Genomic DNA, 14,828 nt, shown 5'->3' on the forward strand with positions numbered 1-14,828 from the left:
GATTTAGTGTGAGGTGTCCCTGCCCATGGTAGGGGGATTGGAACTTGATGATCTTAAGGTCCTTTCCAACCCTAACTATTCTATGATTCTATATAGTCTAGATTTTTGTCCACACACCATTCCATCTGTGGTGCACGTACATAAATCCAGACTGTTTGATTTCTCATGTCTAAGTAATTTCCTTCAAGTTGGGGTAACCAATATTCTGGTTCAGAAGATAATTTTTGAAACACTAAAGGCAATAATATGTATTTATACATTAAAATTGGTTGACTTACATTCAAGTGTACACAATATTGATCAGTGCATCTCTCCACTCCCAGAGGGATGGGGAGGAGAACTGAAAGAATGTAAATCCTATGGGTTGAGATAAGAACAGTCCAATAACTAAAGTGCAATACAAAACCACTACTACTACCACCACCAATAATAATAATGATAAGGTGTTGCAGAATGGCTCTAAGAGCAAGGCCATGGAGCCTTAGAGGCCTGTGCGAGCAAGACAAGGGGTAGGCCCCACAGGTAACCGGAAACCGGAGGTGGGAGGAGAATGTGGAGGAAGCTGTGTGGATCTAACCAATACTGTTGTGCCTAGGAGGCGTGGCTAAATACCACGCCTATATAAGTGAACTGCATCACAAATAAAGTAGAAGTTTGCTTATCACCCATATTGGGTTGGCCTGTCTGCTTCTCCTCGCCGCTTACAAATGGCGCCTGAACAGGGACCATGGACTAATGGGCCCTAGCTACCGGGGACCCGGATTACAGGGCCCCGGTTAACGGGGACCCGGATTACAGGGCCCCGACTAGCGGGGACCCGGATTACAGGGTCCCGGTTAGCAGGGACCCGGATTACAGTGCCCTGGATTACAGGGCCCCGGTTAGCGGGGACCCGGAATACAGGGCCCTGAGTATCAGGGACCCGGAACGGCGAGTGAGCGGTGCCAGCAGCAGCGGCCAGGGAGCACGGGCAATGCTGCTGCGGTGGCGTGACAGACCCGGGTGCTTGGACTAACCGAAAGGAGTCCGCCGCTGGGGTGAACCAGACACTGCTGCGTCGGGAGGCCGATCCGGAGACCGAGGTTACAGGATGATCCAGAAGAAGACGATCCGGAAAAGGCTGGCCATGAAAATGGACCGAGAGGCAGCCCTGAACTTATTACAGTGCTTTTTATAAAAGCAGGGAATTGAGCCTGAGACTCTAAAGCAGCTAGAAGGTCTAGTGGCTGTAGGGAAGGCTAAGAGATTTTTGTAGATCCTAATACAGTTTTTGAGGAGAGTGAGTGGCGAAAGTTTGGTGATGAACTATTTGACTCAATGCTTAATGATGATAAAACGGCAAAGAAACTCGGTAAACCACGGAGAGAAGTAATAAACTGTATAAAAAGATACAAGGCGGAAAAGAAAACTGCTGCGGTAGCAACGGAGAAACTAGGAACAGACGTCCCCGGTCGGTTGAAACTGGGGGAAGATTACAACTTGTTTCCCCCAACTTGCGGGAGCACAGGGTTTCCCCTGCCTTCCTTTTCTCCCCCTCCATCAGAAGGTGCCGCGGAGGAGGTGTAACCCCCTGCTCCCCCACCACCCCAGTTCCGAAAGCAGGGACTTTGAAAAGGACAGAGAAAGTATATTAGAAGGGATACGCATGATAAATGTCGAGGAATCTGAAAGAAAGAGGGCGGCGCCTCTGCGCCGGATCGATTGGGGCGCCATTTTGAAGCACGCAGTAGAAAATAGAGATCATGCGCTAGCGGGAGATTAAAAGGAACCCACTATGCCCTAGAGTGGAAATTTTTAACTCAGTTACGGAGGAGCCAGGTCTGCAGATGGCTACATACCGAACAAGAGACATCTGATAAGAAAGACACAGCTGCGAGCAACGGAGACCCTGAGTTCTGCCCAGGATCAGCCCCCGAATCCCAGCCAGATTTATATCCTCTGCTTCCAGACTCTGACTCTTCGTCTCCCGGGTTGGTCTGCTCAGACTCACTGGCCCTGGAAACGCTCAGCTGTAACAATGGGTAACCAAGGATGTGGCAACCCAGATGGGTTTAAGGCTGCCTTCCGTCTTCGACGCTTTCCCACAATATGGCAGGACACATGAGTAAACAAGGCATATTGCTTCCCACTTTCCGGTAATTTATTTTACAGTGGGGCCTCTTCAGCACATTTCATCTCATCTTCTGGCCACATTTTGAAATCTTTGCCTTTTGGCAAGTCTATCATCACTTCCAAGATTCCTGGATGACTGGAATTTCCTATTTGAGCTCACTGTGTACTTAGTGCAACCCACTTATTCCACAAAGCGACCGTTGCATGATGTGTAGAGGAGAACTTCTCTTTGAACATCCAGCCCAGCATGGACAACCAGGGTGTCAGGAGGAGCTCTGCTTCAGAGACAATAAGTTCTGAAGCAGCTCGAACCCCTTCATAGGCTGTCAGTATCTCTTTATCAGTTGGAGAACAGGCGGCCTCAGATCATATGTATCCCAACACCAAAAGCTGAGGGGTTGACCTTGAGTCTCCCCTGGAGCTTTCTGCCAGAGCCTTCAAGTAGGACTGCTCTTCCCAGCTGTGGTATAAAACACATTTTTCATATCTTGCCTGGTCCGGACTGGCCCAAGGGCTACTGCATAAACTAACTCTCATTTAACTTGCTCAAAGGCTTGTTGCTGCTCATGGCCCCATTTGAAATCATTCTTCTTCTGGGTCACATGATAAAATGGGCTGACAATCAAACTGTAATTTGGGATGTGCATTCTCCAGAACACCACAACACCCAAGAAAGCTTGTGTTTCTTTCTTATTAGTTGGGGGAGACATTGCTGTAATTTTGTTGATCACAACTGTGGGGATCCAACAATGTCCATATTGCCATTTTATACCCAAAAATTGAATCTCCTGTGCAAGTTCCTTGGCCTTACTTTGTTTCCTGGCAGAACAGGCCTTCATCAGGATTTGGATAATTTTCCTCCTGTTGTGGTTTAAGCCCAGCCAGCAACCCAGAACCATGCAGCCGCTGGCTCACTCCCCCCACTTTCCTCCCCCTCTCCCGGAGTGATGAGAAGGAGAATCGAAAGAATGTAACTCCCACAGGTTGAGATAAGAACAGTCCAGTAACTAAGGTATAACACAAAACCACTACTGCTACCACCAATAATAATGATGATGATGGCTTGACTTCGCGAACAAAGACTTGGGAAGGGCTTTACCCACGCTTACTACAAGCGCGCTGATGACTAAAATGGCCAATGTGGGATAGGCAAATCCAGTTGCAAAAAGCACAGCAAAAAGTCTCCTTGGGTGGTATAGGCGAGGCATGATTCTTTCTACGCTGCCTTTTCTCCTCGAGACTAGTTCTCAAAGGAGTCAACAGCATTATGTATGGTGTGTCTCCAAGTCTCCCGATTGGAGGCCAAGGTGGACCACTGATGATAGTCAATATGGCCAAGGCTGATGTATTGTTTCAGGGAGTCCTTATATCTCCTCTTTGGTGCACTTGCGGCAGCTGGTGGCAAGTTCACTGTAAAACACGATATTAGGGAGGCAGTGATCCTCCATCTTGCAGACGTGCCCTGTCCAGAGCAGCTGCAATTTCAGCGATATGGCCTCGATACTGGTGACCCCTGCCTGTTCAAGGACAGTAACATTTGACACATAGTCAGTCCGATGGATGTTTAGAATTGTATGGAGGCTGCGCTGATGGAAGTGTTCGAGGAGTCAGGGGTGATGGCGGTAGATAACGCATGATTCAGATCCATATAAAAGAGCAGACAGTACAATGGCTCTATAGACACTAATCTTTGTACTTTTCTTCAGGGGTTTATTGCACCAGACTCTTTTATGAAGTTTATCATAATAATGATAAAGGAAATAACAAGGAAATAGAATACAACTGCTCACCACCACTGACTGATACACAGCCCGACCTGAGCAGTGATCTAGCCCTTTTAGTCATCCCTTTTCCCCTTCTTGAAAATGGGGGTTTCACAGTCGTGAATAACGTGGGCAGTAGTGTCCATTGTTAAGGCCACCAGTTGATCACGAGCCCATCTTTATGTTGCATCTCTGCCCTCATGGCCTGAAGTGTCAGGTGCCCACCAGGCCAAAAAAAATTCACCCTTATGTTGCCAATCTAAGACCATCTGAGACACTTCAATCTTAGCAGCTTTATCCACTTGTTGGTTGTTCTGGTGTTCCTCAGTGGCCCGACTCTTGGGTACATGAGCATCTATGTGGCGTACCTTCACCACCAGGTTCTGCACCCAGGCAGCGATATCTTGCCACAGTGCAGCAGCCCAGATGGGTTTACCTCTGCGTTGCCAGTTGCTCTGCTTCCATTGCTGCATCCACCCCCACAGGGCAATTGCCACCATCCATGAGTCAGTATAGAGATAAGGTACTGGCCACTTTTCTCGTTCAGCAATGTCTAAGGCCAGCTGGATGGCTTTCACCTGGGCAAACTGACTCGCTTCATCCTCTGCGTCAGCAGGTTCTACAACTTTTCATCAGGGACTCAATACAGCTACCTTCCATCTCCGACGTTTCCAAAGCACAGGAGGGACCCACTGGAGTAGATACTTGCCCATACTGTCCAACACACCCTGCCACTCATGGATGTCCATCCTTGGGGAAAATCTCTTGGTAATTAATTTGGAGAAAACTCCAGGAACAAACTTGCCAACAAATTTTTCAAGAGGACAAGCAGGTATTCTTCATTGCGGCGCCGAGAGACACGGGGGATAGCTCCTCCTAACATGTGTCTCCCCATTGCCACGCAAGCCGTCCTTTTATAGCCACTGGGCATATGCGTATTCATGAGGCTACATATGGATTACATCATTTTCCAGAAAGTTCCCCACATGCGTACAGAATTGTGGTGGCAGTCTCTGAGGGTCGTTTACTTCTTCTAACAATCTTCATCACTTCTGGCAGCCTTTGAAGCACGTGCAGTAGATGCTCATACCAGTTTAACTGGTTCGTTAGCACCAGAGACATAATAATCCTCCTATCCTCCTACTTATCAGTTAGTTTAACTGTAGCCCATCCTGGACACCTGCGGTTCCCAGATACTCCTTATCCCTGTGTCCTGTTCTCCTAGACTGTTTTTCTTAAACTATGTCAACTATAACGATTTATCTTGTGAGAATTCTCAGTATGTTCTCTAGCTGTACTCGATTTTTTTTCTCTATGTATCATGCACCTCAGTAATTTTCCATTGCTACTGTTACAAAGCCATCAAACTTAACATTACTTAAATCTAATTCTAAAGGTTTCTATATTCCATTTTGTGATTTTGTGCCCCCTTGTTTCAAATTCCCCCCTTTTTCCGTCCTTTTGCAAATTCTTTTGCAACATTTTATACATTACCATTACCATCAAAATTCTTTCTGAAATAATTTCCTATTTCTACTTGGTGCTTAATTTCATTCCTTTTCCAATCATAGACCGTTTACAACACCAGAGGGAACATTGTATCATACCACAAGTAATCAATATTAAAATAATTAACATCAATATAACTGCAACCAGTTGCCTCAACCAGGAGAGATCGGTTATGTTATGAAGTTAACTTTTTCCATATTTCTTCAAAACCCCAGGAGGTGTCATCCATGGCCATTTCATGAAATATCTTAGTTTGTTTCCAAATTTTCTCCAGATCTGTTTCGATTCTGCCACTTTGGTCTATATAGGAACAACAGCTTTCATTGATTATGGAACAAACCCTTCCTTGTGATGCCAATAACATGTCTAGAGCCATTCGGTTTTGTAAAACCACTTTAGAGAGGCTGGTTAAAATTGGGTATTACAGCACCTAAGGTGCATGCCCCCTTCCAGTTGGGGGTTAGAGTCTTATAAGCATTTTCTCCACATAACCAGTACCATCCTTTCCTTTTAGGAACGGGCCATCACTGAACTATGATACCATCTGTGTTAATAGTATGATTGCAATTTGAATGGTGACCTACATGTGTGGCATTTAAGCAAGATTTCCTACCCTGGTTCCTGGTGTAATACATCTTTGTGCACAGGTGTAATATTTATTACCTGGATTAGGATTAACTATTCCAAATTTTAAACTTTCCTTCAAATACAGATCGCTAGCGTTCACCCACAAATTTGTCCATGAGACAGTGTTAGGAATTGGAACTCCAACTAATGGGAGATTCAGGCTTTCTCCTGATTTAGGCAACTGTGCACACACCCAACAGTCACTACGATTAAAAACATCAGTAACATTCTGCACTAATTTCAGGTATAAATTCTGGTCCCAAGCTTGTGCGCCAGTTATCATATGAGTCCAAAATATAACCGATGCAATTTCATACGTAAGGGTCCCGAAGGTTCGATCTGCCATGTCTTCTCTTGCTCTGGTGCTTTCTTAATTTTTGAATAATGTATCCAAGCAGGTTGTTCCTTTATCTTCACTGATGTAAAGGTGGTCAGTAATATCTGGTACGGTCCGCTCCACTTCTCCTGTAGAGGATCTCCTGAAAAATTCTTAACATAAACCCTGTCTCCAGATCTGAAAGAGTGAATCGGATAATCCAAACCTCTTGCTCTTGTCCCGACTATTCTCTTATTTATCTCCTCCAATTGTTTTCCCAGATTGATCATAAACTGTTAGAGATAGCCTTCTCCCACTTCCTGAAGACTTTCTCCTTTAAACTGGGACTGATACAGTCTTCCATACAAAATTTCAAATGGACTAACCTCTTCTTTCAAACGAGGTTTAGTTCGAACTCTTAATAGAGTCAGTGATAATGCCTGGTACCAATATAAATTCATTTCCTGACATATTTTACTAATCTGTTGTTTGATCAGAGGGTTCATCTTTTCTACTTGCCCACTGGCCTGAGGCCTGTAAGGAACATGTAGTTGCCAATCAATTTCTAATATTTTGCTAATCACTTGTAACAATTTTGCACTAAAGTGTGAGCCTCGGTAGGAAGAAATTGACTCTGGTGCCCCAAAATGAGGTATTATCTCTTTAAATAATGTTTTAATCACTTGTTTTGCATTATTTATCCTACAAGGGAATGCTTCTGGTCAGCCGGAAAAAGTATCCGTCAACACCAACAAATATCAATAACCCCCTTTTCCTGGTAATTAAGAAAAATCTATTTGCCACTGCTGTCCTGGATAACGTCCTCTCCCACTTGTCCGAATTTGATTTATATTTTCAGTTTTAGGATTATTCTTAAGACATACCTGACATTGTTTTGTCAGTAATTGAACTGTGGTGCATAGATTCCTTCCTACAATTTGTTTGTCTAAGTATTTATACGAAGAGTTGCTACCCTGATGAGTTTTATTACGTTCCTCCTGAACTAACTACCAGACTTGGTTATAGGGGATTACAGTTTGCCCATCAGGTATCTGAATCCCACCCTCTTTATTTTCCTGTCCCTTTAGATCCTCAATCAATTTTCTATCCTCTTTTGAATACCTAGGTTTAGATTTTTCAACTGTTAGTTTGCTGTCAGGGATTAAGGACATGATTTGAGATTGTTCAGCTGCTTGTTTGGCTTCAAAATCAGCCAAATTATTTCCAGTTTCCTGATCAGAGTCACCTTGTTGATGCCCTTTACAGTACATAATAGCTACTACTTCAGGTAGCTGACAGCTTCCAGTAATTGTAGAATTTCTGTAGCATGTTTAATCTGTTTCCCTTGTATGTTCAAAAGTCCTCATTCTTTCCAGATAGCACCATGTGCATGTATCACACCAAATGCATATTTAGAATCAGTCCTAATATTTATCCTTTTATCTTTAGCCAATTCCAGGGCTCTTGTTAATGCTATTATTCCTGCCTTCTGGGCAGAGGTGTTTGCAGGTTTAGCTTCTATTACCTGTGAAGTGGTGGTAACGGCATATCCTGTCTTTCTTTTATCATTTTTCATGAAGCTACTGCCATCAGTAAACCAAGAATCAGCATCTTCCAGAGGTTTTTCTTTCAAGTCTGGTGCTTGAATATACAGTCTCTACGGTGGTCAAGCAGTCGTGTGTTAGTGGTTCTGTCGATTGTTCCTGCAAAAAGGATGCTGGATTCACAACATTAGTGACCACAGTTTCTATAACATCCTGTTCAACAATGGTGGCCTGCTATTTTAAAAAACGTGAAGGAGATAACCAGTGGGCTCCTTTCTGCCCCAGGACTGCTGATACCACATGGGACACTAGCACAGTAATCTTTTGTTCCAAGGTGAATCTGCGAGCCTCTTCAATATTCATGACGACTGTTGCCACAGCCCTTAGGCATCCGGGCCATCCTTTGCTCGCTTCATCCAGCTGTTTTGAAAAATACGCCACTGCCCTTCTGTATGGTCCTAGTTTCTGAGCAAGGAACCCCAAGGCTATTCCTTGTTTTTCATAGGAATATAGCCAAAATGGTTTAGTCACATCCGGAAGTCCCAGAGCTGGAGCTCTCATTAACTCTAAATTTCTAAAAGCCTCCTCTGCTTTATCAGTCCAGTCCAAAGAGGGAGGGTTTCCCTTCAACAGTTCATATAGTGGTCTTACCAGAACACCATAATCATGGATCCAAAGTCTGCACCACCCTGTCATTCCCAGGAATGTCTGGAGCTCCTTGACAGTCGACGGTCGTGGAGTCTGGCAAATGGCTTCTTTTCTGGCAGTTCCAAGTTCTCTCTCTCCTCCTGCTACTTCATATCCTAGGTAGGAAACTCGGGTTTGGATTAGTTGGGCCTTTTGTCTGGATACCTGATAACCATTCAGTCCCACAAAATTTAATAATTCCACTGTCCACTGGATACATTCTTCCTTTGTAGCAATTAATAGGTCATCCACATATTGTAACAGAGACCCCGTCTGAGTAGGTGGCTTCCATGATTCTAGTTCTCATGCCAGCTGATTTCCAAAATTTGCTGGACTGTTTTTAAACCCTTGAGGTAATACCGGCCAAGTTAATTGAGTTTTTCTTCCTGCATCAGGATTTTCTCATTCGAAAGCAAATAATTTTGGCTTTCTTTGGCCAATAGTAAGCAAAAGAAAGCGTCCTTTAAATCCAAGACGGCAAACCTTTTCTGATTATTATTCAATTTAGTCAATAAATCATATGAATCAGCTACTACTGGACAAATATCCTCTGCAATTTTGTTGATTACCCTGAGATTGTAAACCAATCTGCAACTTTTCCCATCATATTTCTTTACTGTCCAGATAGGAGGATTATATTCCAATTCGCATTCAATTAATAATCTATATTTTAAAATTTATCAATTTTTTTTTTCATTCCCTTTGATCTTCCAATTTTAAGGGATATTGTTTTATTCTAATTGGGCAGGTCCCCCTTTTTATTTCTACTTTAACAGGCAAAGCATTTTTTTTCCTTACCTGGAACTTCAGATGCCCATACTCCCACATATACCTGATTAAGGATTTCTTCTATTTCAGGGAGGTCCTTTTTGCTTTTCTGTTGAATTAAAGATAAACTCAAAACTGCAATTAATTGACTGTTTTTAACTCTAAAATCCATTTTGCCTTCTTTAAATGTTGCTTCTCGCCCTAATAAAGATTTTGGAGAATTTGGCATGCATAAAAAATTATACATTCCTATTTGTTTTCCCAAAATTTACTTTAAAGGTTTCAGATAGAATGCCTTTTTTTTTTTCTTCTGCTTTTTCTTGGTGGCCAGTAGCTCCCACATCTGTAACAAATTCTTTCCTCTCTGATTTAACACCAAATAAGTTGCTCCTTTATCCACTAAAATTCCTCTTTATTTCCTCTAGTCCGTAGTTTTAATCAGAGGATCTGCTAGGGTAGATTCCCCAGGTCCCTGTCAGTCTAGTCCCAATTCAGTCACCGGAGCCACCCCATGGCACTGCCCCCCCCCCCAGGGCAGTCTCACTTCCAACGTCCAAACTCCCCATAGCACGCACACCGATCTGTTTCCACAGAAGAGCCCACTCCCCCAACCTCTGCCCGTCGTCACTCCTCCATGCTCAAACACAGGAGCTGCCCTGAGCTCCCCCCCTTTCCCCCTTGGTTTTCCCTTTTTTTTTTTCCCTCACGGTTGTTCACCCTGCTCTGCAGGAGCTGCAGATGCCTGCCTCTGCAACAGCACTTCCGGTTTAACCCTTTCTTAACTCTGAATGTGAATGTGCTGCTTGTTGCCAGTGACAGCAATCTCTTCCTCCTTATCAATATCAGATAGGAAAGATGCAGAGGGTGCTTCTCTCAGAGGTACCTGTGATACATAATTTTCAACCTATCTTCCTGATTACTGTTTTTTTAACTTTAAACATCTTTCCCCAATATCACAGGCTGAACAACATCTCTTCATCTTAACTTTCAGTTTTTCCCTGTCCTTTTCCAAAGCCGAAATTAAGGAACCTGGCAGAGCTATATTAATTTTGCATGCAGTCTGTCACTCCGCGTGATTTCTTAAAGTGAAAAACTTATCTGCATACATTACTTCATCCCATTTTCCTTGCCACCTCAAAACAACATTAATTGTAACAATGTATTATAGTTCAAAGTTCCATTTTTAGGCCATTTTTCCTGATCTTCCAAAGTGTACAAAGGCCACCATCGGTTACAATATTTTACCAATGTTTTCTTATTTACCGAACCCCAGGAGACTCTCCAAGTTCTTTCCAGTGTGCCAAAATGCACCCAAAAGACTCTTTTTCAAGATGTCTTCACTCTGCTGATTTTCCATTATCAATCTCACATTCACACACATATACACAAACGGGATCCCACAGACACACTCCACACAGTTACAACACTTGAGACAGAGACTAAAATTCAGTCAAACAACAGTTAATAACAGTTATAACATCCCGTCACCAGTACCAAAATCACAAGACCAAAATCATTACTGTAACAAGCCACAAAATAAGACGAATACCAGTATAATCAAAAGCAATACATCCTAACCCCTATGGCTCAGACCATATTGCAACATTAATAGGGGGGTTCCTTGAACCCTTTATAGTTGGCCAGCCTGTCAGCGTCCCAAGAAGGACTAGACTCTTGTGCCCAACCAGCCTGTCTGCGTTCCACTGTGGGACGTACTGGACAGCCCACTGTATCGGAGGGTGACTCGACTAACCTATTCAGGGACCCACACTGACAGCATCACTGAATCAAATCCCTTATGGGCTGTTGATAGCACACTGGACCCAAAACCATTTCCACAAGACACCCCCTGTGTCTTGTAGGACCCAAACCACAAGATGCCCCCTACTTAGTTATAACAGTCTGTCACTGATACCAAAATCACAAGACCAAAATCCTTAATGTAACAAGCCACAAAATAAATACCAACAAGATCCAAAACCATTTCCACAAGACACCCCCTGCGTCTTTCAGGACCCAAACCACAAGAAGACCTCTGCTTCTTATGGGTGTATGCCAGTAAAATCCAAAACCATTTCCACAAGACACCCCCTGTGTCTTGCAGGACCCAAACCACAAGAAGCCCCCTGCTTCTTGTGGGTGTATACCAAACGGACGCTAGCAGCCGGGTATATGCCTTTACCTACGAGATTTCCTATCTCGATTTATGGAAGGCTTCCAAACCATGCGCACACTTACCAATTGACCAAACCATTTTACCAAACCAAGATGCCCCCTGCACCTTACAAACTATATAAAATAAAAGAATACCTTTTATGAGATGGTCCTTGTCTGCTCCCACAGCGATCCGAATGAGTCGAGGGGTCCCTCTGGGAAAAATTCCTGAGGGCCCTAGGGAGCCCTGTCCTCAGCGGGTCCTGCAGCCGAGCAGAGAGGGTCCCATCTGGGGTGCCAAATTGATTCAGAGAAAACTCCAGGAACAAACTTGACAACAAAGTTTTCAAGCTGACAAGCAGGTATTCTTTATTGCAGCACTGGGAGACACGGGGGATAGCCCCTCCTAACGTGTGTCTCCCCATTGCCACACAAGCCGTCCTTTTATAGCCACTGGGCATACGTACATATTCATGAGGCTACATATGGATTACATCATTTTCCAGAAAGTTCCCCACATGCGTACAGAATTGTGGTGGTGGTCTCTGAGGGTCATTTACTTCTTCTGACAATCTTCATCACTTCTGGCAGCCTTTGAAGCACGCGCAGTAGATGCTCATACCAGTTTAATTGGTTCGTTAGCACCAGAGACATAATAATCCTCCTATCCTCCTACTTATCAGTTAGTTTAACTGTAGCCCATCCTGGACACCTGCGGTTCCCAGATACTCCTTATCCCTGTGTCCTGTTCTTCTAGACTGTTTTTCTTAAACTATGTCAACTATAATGATTTATCTTGTGAGAATTCTCAGTATGTTCTCTAGCTGTACTCGATTTTTTTCTCTATGTATCATGCACCTCAGTAAATTTCCATTGCTACTGGTACAAAGCCATGAAACTTAACATTACTTAAATCTAATTCTAAAGGTTTCTATATTCCATTTTGTGATTTTGTGCCCCCTTGTTTCACATGTCATTGTGCACCTGCAAGAGAAGTGTCCCCCTGGTCAGCCTGAAGTCCAGCTCCATGACAGCCCCTCTGTGCCTGGATTCCCCACACCCCCCTGCATGAGGAGGAACCCCAATATGTCTTCCTGTGCCAGGCAAATGGCAGCCTGCACTGGGTTCTGACTGCCCAGGGCATGAAGCCACTTGGCTGGCCTGCTGTGGATTCCCTCCCCTCTGCTCTGGACAAGGCCTGGAACAGAAGGACCCATTTCCACCCCCCAAGCTGCAGCCATCACCCAACAGCTTCCAACCTGGAGCCAAGGGGACAGGGCAGCCCCAGCCCCTTCCATCACCTTGCAGACCTGGGCCAGCTGGAGCTGCTGGTACTTGATGGTGGCATTCTTGGAATTGAGTATGTCCTGCAAAGGGAGAGGGCACGTTAGGCAGTGGCTGCCCAGCCCCAGCAGCATGGCTAAGCTGGCCCCAGGGCATGGCTCAAGTAGAGCTGCTTCCAGTACAGCCTGTGCCCTTTGAGCCAGCACTGCCAGGGACAGCCAGGCCCCAGCAGCAGCAAGGGAGGGAGACCTCTCACACCAACAACCACCAACACAGCTTGTCCTAGGCTCAGCTGTAACAGTTATTTTTCCCTTTCCTCTCACAGCTGGTGCAGTGCTGTGTTTTCAGCTTTGGTTTGAGAACAATACTGATAACACACCAATGTTTTAGTTGTTGCTAAGGAACGCTTACCCTGATCAAGGACTTTTCAGTCTCATGCTCTGCCAATGAGGAGGGGCATGGGAAGCCAGGAGGAAGCAGAGACAGGATACCTGACCCAAACTAACCAAAGGGGTATTCCATACCATAGCACATCATGCTAGTATATAAAATGGGGGCCATTACCCGGAAGGCCCAGATGCTGCTCAGGTCAGGCTGGGTATCGGTCAGCAGGTGGTGAACACCTGTATTTGGCATCACTTGTGTTTATTGTTTTTTTCCCCTTCCCTTTTTAGTTTTATTCTCTCTCCCCTTGTTATTTCCCTTATCGTTATTATTATTGGTGGTGGCAGTAGTGGTTTTGTGTTATACCTTAGTTACTGGACTGTTCTTATCTCAACCCATGGGATTTACATTCTTTCGATTTTCCTCCCCATCCAACCTGGGGGGGGAAGAGGGGAGTGAGCAAGCAGCTGCATGATTCTGAGGTATTTGCTGGGGTGAAGCCACGACACAGCTCCGGTGTCGTTGTCTGCCCTGCTGCAAGGGGGACACAACAGCAGCACCTGCTCCAGCAGTGCCGCCTTCCCATCACAGCACCAGAAGAATTACAAGGAGAGGCTCCCTGAGAAGATGCTGACAGCAGTTGAACTAAGGAATTCCAGGACCCCAGCAGCTGCGGGAGAGCTCAATGTCATGACACCTTCCCAGGTATGTTTTCCTTCCTGCTGCTGTGACACCTGCTAGTAGGTGACACATCTGTCCTATGGCCCCAGAGCCTCAGCTGCTGCTGTGCCCATCCCCAGGGCACCCTGGCAAGAGGGTGTCCACAAACATCACTGCTGCACACAGCAGAAGGATGTGGAAGGGGACAGGCTGGCATGTGATGAGCAGGAGGGCACCAGGACGGTGGACAAGCAGAGTATGGAGTCCAAGTCTCCTGCATCTCTACCAACCCGAAGCAAGTGCTGCTTCTCTGGTTACAGATGTGGCAGGTTACAGGAACATGGGTCTCCCAGCCTCTACACCAAGGCTTTCTGCACAGGCATCTTTAGCAGGACAGACTCTGCAGGGCACCTGGGAACCCATCTACACCACCTCTGCAGCCAGGGAGGCCAGGCAGAGTCCACTGGGTGTGACTCCCCACGCACAGAGCACCCTGGGTTGCTGGCAGCTACAGCCATGTAGGATGGGAGAATCATAGGTTCCAAGGTCTGTGTTCACCCCCAAGCAGCCTTTGCCCCCCTGTCGTGGTTTAAACCCAGTCAGGTAACTTGTTCACTCACTCCCAGTGAGTGGTGCCGAGCTGACAACAATCAAGGTCCATGTCCGTCTCCCCCCCCCCCTGCACCGGGGCTCTCCCCTTCCCCGCTCCCGGAGGAACGGGGAGGAGGATCGAGAGAGTGCAACTCCTACGGGTTGAGACAAGAACAGTCCAGCAACAAATCACAACCGCTACTATCAGCTAAAACAATGATAAGGGAAAATAACAAGGGAAGAGAATACGATACCACCGGCCAAGAAAACGAGTTCCACCCGGAAGCTCCTGTCCTTCCGGGTAACTCCCAGTTACCCCCCACCCCGGGCATGACGTGCTGTGGTATGGAATACCTCCCCGGCTAGCCCGGGTCAGGCGCCCCGTCTCTGCTTCCTCACAGCTTCCCCTCCTCCCTGGCAGAGCATGAG

At 45.5% G+C, this 14,828-nt stretch overlaps 1 protein-coding gene across 1 annotated transcript in view; it reads right to left on the reverse strand.

Annotated features, from left to right (window-relative positions):
• Positions 1 to 3,476: 3,476 nt before the first annotated feature.
• The window catches only part of GAS8 (growth arrest specific 8), a 38,325-nt gene continuing 26,973 nt past the window's right edge, over positions 3,477 to 14,828 (reverse strand). The window contains 2 exon segments of the mRNA XM_061442978.1: positions 3,477 to 3,629; positions 12,782 to 12,847. Of these exon segments, the coding sequence (XP_061298962.1) occupies positions 3,477 to 3,629; positions 12,782 to 12,847 (219 nt within the window).

Source organism: Pezoporus flaviventris, unplaced genomic scaffold (assembly GCF_033815535.1).
Source record: "Pezoporus flaviventris isolate CSIRO_AGI_PZ_B2104156 unplaced genomic scaffold, CSIRO_AGI_Pfla_v1 ptg000263l, whole genome shotgun sequence".
NCBI classification, from domain to species: Eukaryota; Metazoa; Chordata; class Aves; order Psittaciformes; family Psittacidae; genus Pezoporus; species Pezoporus flaviventris.